The sequence below is a fragment of the Cyprinodon tularosa genome, unplaced genomic scaffold, assembly GCF_016077235.1.
Source record: "Cyprinodon tularosa strain WSP-4 unplaced genomic scaffold, ASM1607723v1 ctg17, whole genome shotgun sequence".
Lineage (NCBI taxonomy): Eukaryota > Metazoa > Chordata > Actinopteri > Cyprinodontiformes > Cyprinodontidae > Cyprinodon > Cyprinodon tularosa.
In genome coordinates, this window is record NW_024038531.1 from 2589532 (window position 1) to 2604395 (window position 14864).

Sequence of the window (14864 nt, forward strand, 5' to 3'; positions counted from 1 at the left end):
AAAAAGAAGCCAAGTTGTGGGATACATCTTTCTTCTTCCACAATTTTCCAAAATCTGCAAAGCCATCCTCCTTAGCAAAGAGTTTCTTCTGCAGGGTAAAACTTTCAGTGAATGTTTAAACCATAACAGCTCTGTATTAGAATGTCAATACTGTAGTTTTTATGCTACATCTTAACTCAACAGGGAACTGGATTGATGTTACAATAAGCACAGAAGGAGTTTCATTTTAATTGAAATTTCTCATTTAAATTAAGTTTTAATAAGTTGATTTATTCAAATGCATTAGTTAAACTAGGCTCTTACAGATTTATGGGGATGGGTATTGCCCCCCATCAGCCCCTTTTCTTAGTAGCACCACTGGCAATGAGTCGTGGTGCTGCAGGAGGGCTGTGCAGGTCCAAATTAAAAACACACCTTCCCCCCGTTTATCACCCTATACCTCAGCCAACATACAGCATTGAGTTAGCAGCAATCCACATTAATCAGGAACATTCATTCATCATATATATCATTAACAAGCAGGCCACCGTCTGCCTTTGCCAAAGCTGTCAGCGCGTTATTACGCACGAAAAGCGCTTCGAAATTCAGAAATAAAGGATGCAGAAAGGAGCTGCCAGGGGATCTTTCCGATCCAAAATCTTTAATGGAAAAGAGTTATCCCGCCAAAGGCAGCGGAGAGAGCGGACTGGGCCAAAATGCGCATAATAAAAACGAATAAAATCATCCACATCAGAACCGCACAGCCCTAAACGCCCTGGAGCGCCTCAGATTAAGCTTTCCCTAGGTTTTCTTGTGGAATATTGAAGCTTTAATAATGCAAACTCAGCAGTAATTAAGGTAAAAGTTTTCAGGCATTCTGGAGAAAAACAGCGCATTACGCATGGAGGTGCAGAGGGTGTCAAAATCTCAAAAATAATGCAACAATAATCAATTAATGGCAAAATTGACTTATTTCGAGTGATATTATTCTGCAGGAAACAATCAAAAATGCATGCAAACTTAATTAAAACTCTAATAAACAGATCCAGGTTTTGCAAGCGTTTGAAAAGCTGGTCAGTATAATCATCCAGTTTAAAGTCGGAAGGATGCTGAGTGCAAGCAGGGAGCAAGGTGACAATGTAAAATCGGCCAAGTTACCTTGAGGACATCACATAAATGCCACTGAGAGGAAGCAGCACTAGACATCACCGCGGATCTCCGCAAAAAGACAAAGAAGCCCGGCGAAAATGAGCAACTTGTTTGAAGTCATTAAAAAAAAGAAATCGGGGCAAGAAAGAGGACGAGATGCGGGGCAATGTCACATCTCAATATTCCCACTTTGTTCCATTGCGCAGGCTCGTTTTGGAGAAGTGAGATTTAGCGAACAGGAGACGGATTTAGAGAGAAAATCCCTCACATTTATCTATATTACACAGACATTTTCAACAGGAAACAGCTGGGGCAGCGTTTGCCTCCTCCTCGTTCTAAGTTATTCATTAAGGATTTTGGGCACATGGTCAAATAACGTCATTTCTCCCCTCTTTTTTTTTATTCTTTCTGCGAACGGGATGAGAGTCTTGATATTTCTCAGACAGCAGCAGCAGTTCACAGAACACCAGGTTCCTTCTTATCCCATGAGAGCTGAGGGGTGTGAGGGCAAAGACAAACCAGAGCGGATAGTTTCGCTTTTATTGGTTGTGCGTAATTTGGTGCCATGAAACTCAGCAGCAAAAAAGTAAAGCCTGAATCCTTATGACTTTGTGCCTCAATACATTTTCAGCTTATCTTAACCCAGTGATTCATACATATGTTTTCTTTATTTTAATTAATACACACACTGAGGAATCATTATGAAAACTCTAGCTGGAGACCAAATTTTTAATTGTTCTTTTTGGCGCCATCCTTGAAGCTCAGTCAGTCTGCAAACTCCTTGCTGAAGAGAAATACTCCCACAGCAAGATGCTGCCACACCACAAATTAGTTCAATGAATAAAAAATAACAATTATACATACTTTATATGACACCGCTCTACTTTCAACATCTCCACTTTGAAGTTCTTGAATGCATGCCCCCTTTTGGAGTCATTCTCTCCTTCAGATCTGCAGCTCAGAACCACCATGTGAACCGAGCAGCATCTCTGTTTGCCTCCCAGGTGGATTGCATCATTGACAGGAGCTGTCTGTTCTCACATTGAATACAATGGGGGGGATGCTCCTCCAATCTGAAGGACAAAGCTGCCTTTCCAGGTGACTGCTAGCATCCAGTCAGCGATGTGATAAAGACTAAAATGGTCGATCTAGATTTCACTGTTTCTGCAGTCTGGCTGCCTGCTGGAAATGATGAGCTTGCTCACTGTACAGATATTTGCTGATGAAGAGGAGCAGGAAGGGCGTCTGGGGGAGAGCTGACCTTACCTTCCCCCCCTGATTCAGTAATGCCTAGTTATCTGAACTGTGTCGATTCCAAGTCCTCCCCCATCTTCTTTTGATTGCAGGACTTTTGAACCCACTCACCACAACCTTCAGCCGCCCCACACCCCCCACAGCTTTCTGTTTGGAAACCTCTGCCTCGGTGAACTCAATGACCAAAGAAAGGCCTAATTTTGCTCCCTTTTAATGGCTGGAAGGAGACGCTACTGACTAGAGGGGTTGCATGTTTCCAAGACAATCAACAGTTAATGATTCAACAACAGTTAAATGTATTTAATTTACTTATTTTTTACTAAAAAAATCGAAAATTTGACTTTTCCTTACCATATACAGTTTTACGATCATTCAATTTATTATTGACTTTATGCAAAGTGTTCCTCTGTTATCTCCCTTATTATTAAGGTCTCGGTTGACACGCCTTGGCCAGTTTGGTACCATAACAAAAAATAGACATATAAGACAAATGACCATGTATCACCACCTAAAAGCAATTGAGTGAGGGTTAGCTCACCAGTTAACTCACCCTTCATGTCTTTGCACTGTGGGACCTTCCATGAATCGTTTTGGCCCAGGAAGGGTCGTAATGTCCAGGAGGAAAACCCACACATCTTATTCTCCAGAAGCAGGATGGTAGCAAGAAGTTTAGAGTCTCCTTGTCCTGTGAAAACCTGTAAAGAAAGATTCCCTCCAGCATCTTGGCCAGATGTGAACGTCGTCCATTGACAGGTCTTGGTGCAAAGGAGCAACAGAAAAAATGTCTACTGAAAAGCATCTAATAATGTCTACAAGTATAAAAAAAAAAAAAGCAGTTGGGGTCAGTAGACACAAATGCTAAAAGCAACCTTAACCGACTCCCCTTATTGTGAAGGGGAATTGCTTTTATATCCAGCTCCCTATAGAGGATTGGGTCTCTCACCTTGTGAGCCTGTATCAAAGGGTTTCGATGTAGATGAATTAGCAAAAACAAGAGTTTTAGTTTCACGATGGATCTCTTCAGACCAGAACGCCTCCATCCCTGAAGGGCATCACCATTTTTCAGTCGTAAACAAGACACCAAGAGGCTTGAACCCCTCTGGCTTAGGCAGATGCTCATCCCCTATCCACTGACAGTAGTTTTTCTGGTCGTGAAACATAGTCTCAAAGTTCAGGGAAGGACAAGCAATCTCAAAAGTGTAAGGAGTGAGATACGAAGCCAAAAGGCAAGACTGCTAAGCACCACGATTCTTAGCAAGGTCTCTCATTCATGCCTGGGATTTTCTTTTCATTCTTATCTAATTTGTTGTTCAAGATAAGTGGCTTAATGATGATTTTCCTGCAAATAATTTGGCACTGTATTGAAGCTGCATAAAAAAATCAAAACCAAAGACTCTGAGGAAGTACAGTAACCAAACTGTTCATTCTAAAAAAGATTCCTGGAGAATAAATGAGGAATCTGTCCTGTCCAGCGTTGTTTTAAGAGTTAACTTGCACAGAGTGAAATTCTTGGTTTCAAACTGAGTTATATCACCTCATTTGGAACAGCGTTTACATGTTAACACAAGGTGATCCAAAAAGACTGGATTTTTTTTTTCCTTCTCCAGCGTTAACAGCATCCCTTTGCATCTCTGCTGCCAAACAAATGTCCGAGTCAGCGGCAAACACACACAGAAACACTCACACCGGACGCAGAGAGCAGTCCTGAATGTAAATGAAAGGATGAAAGAGCCGAGGCTGAAAACTGAGATAAAGCTTTTGCGAAATTTCTGTGAACTGAAGACGGTGTAAGGGGGGGGGGGGGGGGGGGGGGGGGGTTCAGGGCTGGTGCCCAAAACGGGAAGGGCTGGCGCACACAAACAGGTTCATTTAAGGACGCTGGCTTGATTAGGGGAGCAACTCTGCTCTTTTCTGTTGAGAATTTAAAGTTTTTTTTCCTTCTCTTTTGTAGTTTTTCCTCTTTTTTCATTACACTACAACACTTGCAAGAAAAAATGCCAAAACAATGAATAAGAGGTGTCTACTGTGTGAGCTTAAATGGATCATTTATGGTGTTTATACCCTCTTAGAAAGAGTGGGTGAGTCTCTCTGTGGTAATGTTCGCCCACTTTGTTATCAACCCCCCCCCTTGTGTTCTGTGCATGTTTCATATGGAAGAAATAAAGGTGCGTCATGGAGCAAATGCACAGAATGATGTGCTTGTTTTGATACGCTGTCTTTCCACTCCAACATTTAGGGGGTCACAGGATTCTGGCATAAAAAGGAAGGAAAATCTGTGGTGCCTGCTGATGATCAAATCCCACATTTTCAGAAACTGTTAACCGTTTGAGGACTTAGCAGCGGTGATTAAAGTGAGTTATATCAGATGAAAGTCAGTTGGTAGCTGAGTTTTTAAATTAACCTGAAGGAGACATGCGTTACAACAAGTGGTTTAACTAGAGAGTAGAAAAGTGCTGAATGTTAAAAAAAAAAAAAAAAAAAAATGTTTCTCCTTCCAGGAAACCACCAATGGAAGGTGCCCAGGAGACAACCTAATCAGAGGCAGATGCTCGAACCACCTTGGCTGCATCCATTTCGATGCAGAGGAGCAGCGGCTCTTCTCCAAGCTCCTCACCCTGCCTTTAAAGCTGAGCCCAACCAGCCTGCAGAGAGAGCTATTTGTAGTCGCTTGTATTTGGGATCTCAATCTTTCAGTCATAATCCCTTTCTCATAGCAGTTTGTGTGGGTTGGAAAGTAGACAGACCAGTTTACGTCAAGAGCTTTGCTTTTTGGCTCAACTCTTTCCTCAACCTGACAGACATGAGCAGTTCCTGCATTACTGCAGCCAAGGCCCAGTTCGTCTATCCATCTCCTGCTCCATCCTAACATCATTTATGAACAAAAAACCAAGTTAGTTCAACTCCTCTGCAGAAGGCATTGACTGAGTCCCTGGAAACAGGTCTTACTTTAGTTATATATGGACAGAGAAGCTCTTAATAGCAAACTCCACAAGACTCCTCAAGATACCTAGTCATGATTTTTTTTTTTATCTAAATGCATGTAGAAGGTGGGTGGAATACCCAAAAACTGTACTCAAGTAAGAGTAGCACTGCTCATCATAATTATACTGAAGCAAAAGTAAAAAAATACTCAAGTAACAAATGTATTTGGTAGGAAGGCTACTTAGGCACTGAGTTACTGATCTACCAACTACTCATTCAATTTAATTCAATTCAGTTTATCTATATAGCACCAATTCACAACACGTCATCTCAATGCACTTTACAGTTCACCAGATCATACAGTCAAACTGATTCAAAGTTTTCTATCTAAGGAAAACCAGTTGATTGCATCGACTCATTGACTCAAATGCAATCCCTCACACCAAGCATGCTTGTAGCGACAGTGGAGAGGAAAAACTCCCTTTTAACAGGAAGAAACCTCCAGCAGAACCAGGCTCAGTGTGAGCGGCCATCTGCCGAGGCCGACTGGGGTTCAAGGAGACAGAAGCAGAGATACAAACGGCAACTGTAAAAGGCGGCTCTGTGCAGGAAACACAGCCAACTCCCATGTTAGAGGATAAAGAGAGCACATCCAGTTAGTCACAGTCAGAGAAACAGGACTACACTGAAAAAAAGGGCTGATCTCCAACATCTATAAACAAAGGTGTTGATGGCAGCAGCAAAGCTGATATTTCTCTCCAGGATGGTGTCATGAAGTATCACTTACAGTGATAACAACTGATTTAATATTTAAACTGTGATGTACAGTAAGGCAACAAAATGATTTAAGTTGTATACAAATTCTACTTACACAATAATTTTAGGTGGTAGAAACATTTTCAAACATACTCAATGTATAATTGTTATAAAATTGTTCTGCATACAGGTTAGATTAGGGAGAGTCGCTTTCTGTAAGCAGATACAGCTAAATTTATTGTATTTTTACTTGACCTCCAAAAGACACAGTAGGCTGGGCTGCACAGTGGAGCAGCGGGTAGCGCTGCTGCCTTGCAGGAAGAAGGTTCCGGGTTCTATTCCCAGAACCGTTTGCATGTTCTCCCCATGCATGCGTGGGTTCTCTCACGGTGCACCTGTGCAAAAACACGACTATTAGGTTAATTGGCTTCTCTAAATTCTTCTTAGGTGTGATTGTTTGCATGAAGTGTTGTTTACCTTTGTGCGTTTCTGTGTTGGTCTGTGATAGACTGCTGAACTGTCCAGGCTGTCCACCATCTCTTTCCCGTTGACAGCTGGAGCACCAGCACCACTCACGACCCCTGCAGGGATTAGCTTGATGGAAAATGGATAAAAGGATGACACAGAAGCACATAGGAAAATAAAAAAAAAAACAATGAAGCTTAAATCAAATAAAAAGCGGCTGGATTGCGCCCCTTTCCAGGGAGAAGGACTGGACTGTTGAACCAGGTAAGTGACTCACCGAGATCATCATCTGTCAGATGATCGTGGTCACTAGCCTGTGTTTCTCCCACCAGAGTGTCTTGAGATTTTGCCTCTTGCAGCATCTGAAAGCCGCAGATCCTAGCAGCTCCACTTTAGTTTCAGTTTGTTTATGCTTTTATTTTAATTAACGTTTTGAACTTTCCTACTGACTGTCTCACCTTGAATACTGGGTCCAACTGTTCCGTGTTTTATGAGAGAAACACAACCATTCACTCACACACTCAGACTTAAGGACGATTTGGAGAAGCCAATTAATCTAAGAGTCATGTTTTTACACCGTGGGATGAAGCCGGAGTACCCGGAGAGAACCAACGCAGGCACAGGGAAAACATGCAAACTCCATGCAGAAAAACTCCGGGAATCGAAGAACATTCGTGCTGCAAGGCAGCAGTGCTACTCACTGCCCCACCGTGCAGCCCGTGTATATGGGCAGCTGATAAAATTAAACTAATGCTGAAAATGACAGTTTATGCATGTGCTAGCATCATCACCAGAGCTCACATAGCTGCTAAAAGGAGATAAAAAAAAAGCTCAAGGTCTAAATAAGACTTTCAAGTCTATAGATAACAATACTTTGGAAGTTAGAAGAGGCTTCAAGTCATTGTATGTTTTTATAAGAGTTTTCTGGCATTCAGCAGGGGAGCTGAAGCTTTCTTCAGGCCATTGAAACCATTGACCAGTGGATTCAATCTCTTGCTTTGTAGAATTGATGTGGAACAATTTGCTTTCTTAGAGTTTAACTTAACTAATTTTCTGTAATGTTTACCTCTTCAAAGTGTTCTTGTTGTAGAGTGAGGGAGTTGCAAGACTGAGAGCAACAATTGCCTGAGGTCACAGCTTTGTCTCTCAGACCTAACACCGTGGTTTAATTGAGGTTTTCACACTTGTTGGTGATCAGTTAATTAAGTACAGCTTCTGGTTGTCAGGTGCTGCTCTTTTCCTTCTCATACGCAGTAGAAACAGGAAGGATGCATGTCAAATGTATTTATATAGCACTTTAAAAACGGGTATAAATCTGCACCAAAGTGCTTTACAGGAAAGACAACAATAATTAACAAAAAATTAAAAGCCGAAGAATAAAAAAGAGTTTTAAGAAGCGATTTAAAATGATCCAGGCTGTGGGCAGATTTAATATGAAGAGGTAAATGGTTCCACAGAATTGGAGCAACAACAGAGAAGGCCTGATCTCATATTCTCTTAAGTCGAGTCTGAAGAAATGTCAGTAATAGTTGATTATTTGAACGTAGACTTCTCGACACAGAATGGAATTTTAAAAGGTCTCTAAGATAAGAGGAGCCAATCCATTTAAGACTTTATAAGTTAAAAGGCAGCCAATGTAAAGAGGCCAGTATAGGCCTTATATGGTCACGCTTCCTGGTTCCAGCCACTGCGTTCTGGATCAACTGAAGTCGCTGCATCTGTGATTTATCCCTGCCTCTATATAATGTACCTAATTCTTCACTTATAAACTTATTATTTTGGCTCCAGTAGCTGGATTTCCATAACAAATGTCCACCAAAATTTGGTGATATAGATATATAAACTGTGATTTGGTGTTTTTTTATATATAGAAATTAAAAATACAACTGCAGAAGTGTTTAAATTAAATTAATTCCCTTAATTTGTAATTATTTTAAAATGTGGTTAAAAAAAAGTGTTTTTATTTTCTAATTTGTGAAACCTTTCCAAGAAAGATACATGCATTTCTTCTCACTTCAGGAAAACAAAAAATAGTGAAAGTGTTAATTTGGAATGACCTCACTTCAATATACAATAGCAATAACCTATGTCAACAGTTTTTGATTGAAAATATTTTAGATTTTATACATTTGGTGGCAAAAAAACAAGAAAAAGGAGTTTTTTTATGGTTGTTTCCTTCATTCTTTGAAAACCTTTTCTGAACAGGTCAACAGAGGTGAACAAGTTAAAAGAGAATTTCTTCTTTAACAAGAAGAACACAAAGAACTTGACTTCCAGGAAGAGAGACGGAAAGCACTATTTTTCTAGAAGAACACCCAGAACAGTTAAAAAGAACATCTCGTAAATGGGAATATAAGGAGCTCTTTCAACCCTCAATATTGGCCTTGAATTTATTCATAAATGATGTTCAGGTTGGGAACCCAGTGGGTGTCATGGTTTGGGGGCTAAGTGTTTTGTATCAATTGCCAGAAGGGAAATAATTGGTGGTTTATTGTCTGAATTACCCAACCAAAGCTGGCCCAATTGTAGGCATCCCCGCTGTTAAGTTGTGCACACAACTATTACCACGAGGACAGAATATATAGTGTTCTCCTGTATTATCTTACAAGGTTAAGAAATAACAAGAAAAAGTATCTAATACCCAGTAATGACCCACTTTCAGAAGACAAACAGATTCTCCTGGTATTTGTTCAGCTTTCTTCAACTTAATTTCAGTAGATTTAAACAAATGATTCTTGCTCTGATTGAAGATTTGCCCAGATTTAGAGCTTTAAAAAGACTACAATTCCATAATAAAAGTTCAAAAGTGCTCATCAGAGGTGAAGGTTATAAGATATAGGTCACTAATAATAAAGGAAAACTTACAAAATTGTGGACATAAGCAATGGATTGAGAAACAAAGAGACAGGTGGAACAGGGCCGCTAGAAGTTATTTTGAACGGGGGGTGCTTTGAAATTTTTTTTGTACAAAAGACCTATGAGCCTATAGGCCTATTTAAAATGAAATAAAAATAAATAAGTAGATTGAGATTCACTACTTTACTGTCATATACAATTCAGTGCTCGGCACAGACATCAGTTCTCAGGTGAATAAATGCGCTATTAATTAAACTTCACGTAGATTTGGTCAGCTGGCATGAACCAGACTCACTGTTTATGTCACACGGGACTCTATTAGCCCCAAAATCTTGCAGGGTGACAGTGGAGTTGGATGTAGGAGTTTGCCCTGAAATCAAAGGATTGATGGTTCAAGCCCCGGCTCCGACTTTCATTGTCGTTGTGTCCTTGGGCAAGACATAGGGCCCGGTGGCGCCTGTGTACGGCAGTGAGCCCCAGGGCAGCTGTGGCTACAATGTAGTTTGCCACCATCAATGTGTGATTGTGTGCGTGAATGGGTGAATGAATGTAGTGTAAAGCGCTTTGGTCAAGTCTCCTAACTTGAATAAAGGCGCAATATAAGTACATGCCATTTACCATTTACTTACATTATTATACTATTTAAATGTTATTGAACAGTTCTCCATTACACAAAGAATACAAGATCAAAATAACACTCCAAAACACTATGGTTAAACTGCACAAATAGATATGAAAGTGTGGCGGCTCTTTGCTCTTACATTGAGCTGCAGGAAGGGTGCCCTGCCTAGTGAGAAATGTAGAGGTGCGCTCTGAGCTCGTGGAGATAAAGTGTCTTATGAGTGAACAAATCCGAACATATCTCCTCCTCGTTTGTGTCATTAGACAAACTACATTTACTTGTCTGCTGCTGCAAGCGGGATACCACACTCTAGCTTACTTGACATTGCCATGACAACGTAACCTCCATGAACTTGTGTTGCTTAAAATAATCAAATCATAATCAAAATCTTGCTCAAAATAATGAAATTAAAACCCAAATACATGCAATAGTAAAATAAAAAAGTCAAAATCATTTCCCAATATATTAATAAGAAATTTTTAAATTGTGCAAAGTATTTTTAATCGCCATTAGAGGGGGTGCAGCACTCCCACTTCCCACGGCCATGTGGTGGAGAACCAGACAACATAGAAGTTTAACAGAACAATGTGGCACTGAACACATTAAAAAAGGATTAATAAAAAGAAGGAAAAAAAATGGAGACCGTACATGCTTAGGCAGGGTGGAAAATGACATTAGGCTGCAGGTGAAGCATTGGAAAGAAAACCAGGAACAGCTGAAGCTGAGGGAAAGCAGGGAGCTAAGAGGGGAATACTAAACAAACTTGACCGGAGGTGACCAGGCTTTTAAAATAAAGTTTCCAGGAGTAAATCCAACAGAAATCGTTCTAAATACGCAAAGAACAAAAAAATAACCTGGAAAAAATCATTTAAAGAACATAAACTATATGGATGTAAATTAAACAGACACCATATGATCACAACAGTAATGTTTTCTCGTCTTTCCTAATTTTTAAGTGACCACAAATTAAAAATGCATCATATGAGACACATATGAATAAAAAATAAAAAATGAACATGAAGTAACTATTAATTACAGGCACTGGAAAACCAAGCTCATGTGCTGTTTGTATCATTTTAGCCAATAATGTCATATTTACTAATATAGTATGGTAGACAATATTTGTTGTTAACTGCTTCTTAGTAATTTTTTAACATTTCCTGTCAGCGTATTTGAGGCGTACCATACATACATACACCAGATGGTTGCTGCATGGGCCAGAACAGTTTTGGTTTACCAAAATCATCATCCAGTTTCCATGAATAACTTTATTCATTTCAAAATACCACGATAATATTGTGGCGACTGAAAGTTTGTAAGTCTAAATGGGTCACACTTTGTGTGGAAACAAATGTGTTTAGGTGCTAACGAACAGATGTTAACAATTAACCCTTTAAAGCCCGATCCAAGAATAAAACAAAACAGAAAATTACTTTTTTTTGGTTTGAAGTCCTTATTTGGCCTTTTAACTAAATATGTAAAAAGAAAAAACAGAAATACATTTTTGATATTAATCATTTATTACTATGCGATAAGTCAAGATTATTTTTTGTGTAGTCTTCTGCCCTCTGTTATCAGGTATATCTTATTGTGTTCAATAGGATTTTGAGCAAAGTTTTTACCATTAAATTATGCAAAAGGTGTCAGACGCAAAACATTTCAGAAACCGTATGCATCAAACATGATACATTTGGCATTACAGGGTTAATAGAGTATGCCTGGTGGCTGGTGCATCCTTTGCATCCCTGGCGGGGGGGCTAGGCCTAGTGAAGTTGGTCTATAGGACCATGGGTTGGCCAGAAAAGGGTCTGAGAGGGGGATGGAGAGATTTAGGTATGGGGTTCCCCTGTGATGCCTTTGGAGATCCTTGCACTTGGTACGGGGGGTATCAGGATGAGAGTGCACCTGCTGGGGATTAATCCTTAAAGGAGGAACTAAGGCTTATGCCTTGATTGTTGTCCCCAAATCAGCGAAAACTGCAACACTCCACCAATAGGACCTTGGTATGTGGAACGATGGGCCTTGTGCAGTGGTGTTGAAGGGGTGTCGACTGTTTACAAAGGTTTTTAGGTATAAAATATATCAAGTTGGTTGAATTCAAAGACTTTTCAGGGTAAAAGAGTGCCAGAGTTGTCTGGAAGTCAGACAAGGAGGTGGGCATAGACAATCTAGACTGTAAATGAGTGCCATCCTAAGCAGTCCAAGTGTTCTTGAATGGACTGTCTAGTCGAAACCTAAAACAAAGACCTCTTTAGAACCTCTGAGGGTCTCCAATGACATATGCAAGAAAATATTTCCCAAACAAGTTTGCCAATCTTTTATTATATTTCCTGTAACACTTCATAACAACTGGGGGAAAAAGTGGGAAAAGGTGTGCATACTTATTTATGGCACAGTGAGCTTTTAGCAGTCAAGATTGCCCCTGATGATGCAAAGAACATACTTCCAATTTAGATTTTTTTTAATCCTCATTAGTTCTCAACATGAAAAACTAACATTCCTTTCAGAAAATGTCTGTTAAAATGAATCCTTCTGGATTCAGAATGGTAACATTATAGAATTACAAGTTAAGACATATGAAGAGCAGGTGAAACATGGCGACACACCTTGGTTCCCCTCCTTTCTGAGAGTTGGATTTTATGAGCCTACCCCACACACAGACCTGTTGAAGCCTGCTCCATAGTGCAGGCATTCCCCCTTATTTGCAAATCCAGGAAAGTTCCACTGACTCAGAAACAAAAACACAAAACAAACAGATGGAGGAACAATATCATCCCCGGTAATTAATGTGGCTTCAGCAGCTAGCTACTTTGTGATGAATGCCAACATTTCAGACAATGCACAGATTCAAGGTTCAGCTTCACTTCAAATCTGCTGCGTCATGCTGCATCCAGATCTGGACGGTGGCCTGAAAGTGACACCTCTAAACAGGCAAGAAAGAATGTTGTCCATGTAACTAAGTGAACCAGCAGTGGAGCAATGGTTGCGAGGGTGAGGGCTGGGCTGTAGAGCAGGCCTCGCTTTCACCATCTGGCAGCGCAGAGACAATGTCTAGGAAAGAGACCGCTGCCAGGCCTCAATTACTGGGGGGAATAATCCAGGACACACTGAAGCAATTAGAGCCCCATATAAATCAATATGCTTTGGGTTAAAAAGTGATCTGCTCCCAACACTCTGGAGAGGCTCTTGCATGATTTTTTTCTCAGAGACAGGAGCTTTTTTTTCTTTTAAAAACCAAGGGGATGATGCAGCTGTTGCGGTTTTGACCGTCACTCAGGCTGCATCAACGGTCAGGTGAAAAAGGGCTGTGAGGAAGAGAAGCAGGATAAATATTGACTCTCAGTTACTGGGCCTGTGTAAACAGTTGTGAAACCGATGTTGCATAAAAGCATAAGCTTCATAAACAAACAAGACTGCCTGCAGAACAAATGTCTTAATACGCATTACCTTCATGGCTTACTGAGAATGGGTATTAAGGTTTCAAGTGAAGCAAAAAAATGGATTATTTATGTATCAGGATGCTTCACTACAAACCTTAGATTAATAGCATGTTACTGCCATCTAGTGGCTTAGGGGGAGAACTACAGGTGAGTTTTTGTTTTCATTTGTTTTTGCTGCCAGCCTTTACTCTGACACATTCAGGATGCCAAAATGCCTTATAAAGGCTAACAAGTAAAATGTCCATGTCTGTACTTTAGTTTTTACATTTTATCTTTGCTTTTCATTTGAAAATATATAAAAATATTGTTGAAAAAAAATCTAGTTTTGTGTTTTTTAGGGAAAAAACTTAACCGGTAAACTAAGCAGCATTTATGCTTCATTTCTACATCTTTAAGACCCAGTATTTTGATTGTATTACTGAATCTCTGCTTATTCAAAAGCAAGATATATCTTAGTCTGCAGATAGCTTAAAAATCAGCTTGAAATCTGCAAATAAGAAAGAGTAGAATAAATAAAATAAAAAGGTTTGTACTTACAAAATCCTTATAAATGCAAACATACTTGGCAATAAACATGATTCACTAACCGACCATTAATCAGGTAGGCAGATTATTACTTTACCCTTGAATACCCAGAATATTGCAAAAAAACAAAAAAAAACCTGTAAAAATAAATGTGATATTAAAATGATAATAAAAATGCACAGAAACCCCAAATATGAAGGACATCAGTCAACAAAGAGCATCATAAAGACTTAAGGAAGTTAAACTAGTAAAAAAGAAAGTAGGAGAACTTTGCAACAAGCCATGCAGGGGAAACAGTTGCTTTGGTCAAATGACACTAAAACTAAGTTTTTAAAAGCTGCAAAAACCCCAGAAATGTTCCAGCAACATGATGCTACACACCCAGAGCTTAAATAGAAAGGTTAACATTAAAGGATACTAAATTACTTTGTCCAGGGGCTTCCGACTTCGGGCCTCGAGATCTACGACCTTCAACTTTTAGGTTCATCACTGCTCCAGCAAAACTGAATCAAATGACTGGTTCGTTTCAGAGGCCTTTTCCAAGTTTGATGATGGGCTGAATAATCATTCACCACAGCTGTGATGAAGCAGGGATAGACCTAAACATTGAAGGGCAGTAGAACTTGGGTTATGTTCACACTGCCGGTTCTAATCCAATTCCAAATCCAATTTTTATTTTTTCTTGGTTGTTCCCATTTCTTTTAAAATATGGTCTGTATAGACAGCTTTTCAGTTACAATGCAAACTATTTCCCATATCCTGCTTCCTATAAACCTTTCAATTAGACCTGTTTAAACTTTTAACTGTTTATCAGCTTTATTAAGATCTCTCCACAGTGTATCCCTGCAGAAGTCAGTATATTCTTCAACTAGTTAAGATTCTACTTTTTTTTACTG

At 39.7% G+C, this 14864-nt stretch overlaps 1 protein-coding gene across 2 annotated transcripts in view; it reads right to left on the bottom strand.

Annotated features, from left to right (window-relative positions):
• igf1 (insulin-like growth factor 1) overlaps positions 1–2134 on the bottom strand; it is a 30365-nt gene extending 28231 nt beyond the window's left edge. The window contains exon 1 of one of the 2 annotated variants that reach the window (XM_038281382.1): positions 1993–2134. Coding sequence is in view for 1 of the 2 variants with exons in the window: in XM_038281381.1 (XP_038137309.1) it covers positions 1138–1185 (48 nt within the window). In the remaining variant the exon portion in view is untranslated. Of the gene's footprint in view, positions 1–1137; positions 1585–1992 lie in introns of those variants that run through there. The other variant, XM_038281381.1, reaches the window with a different exon arrangement.
• Between the last annotated feature and the right edge of the window lie 12730 nt (positions 2135–14864).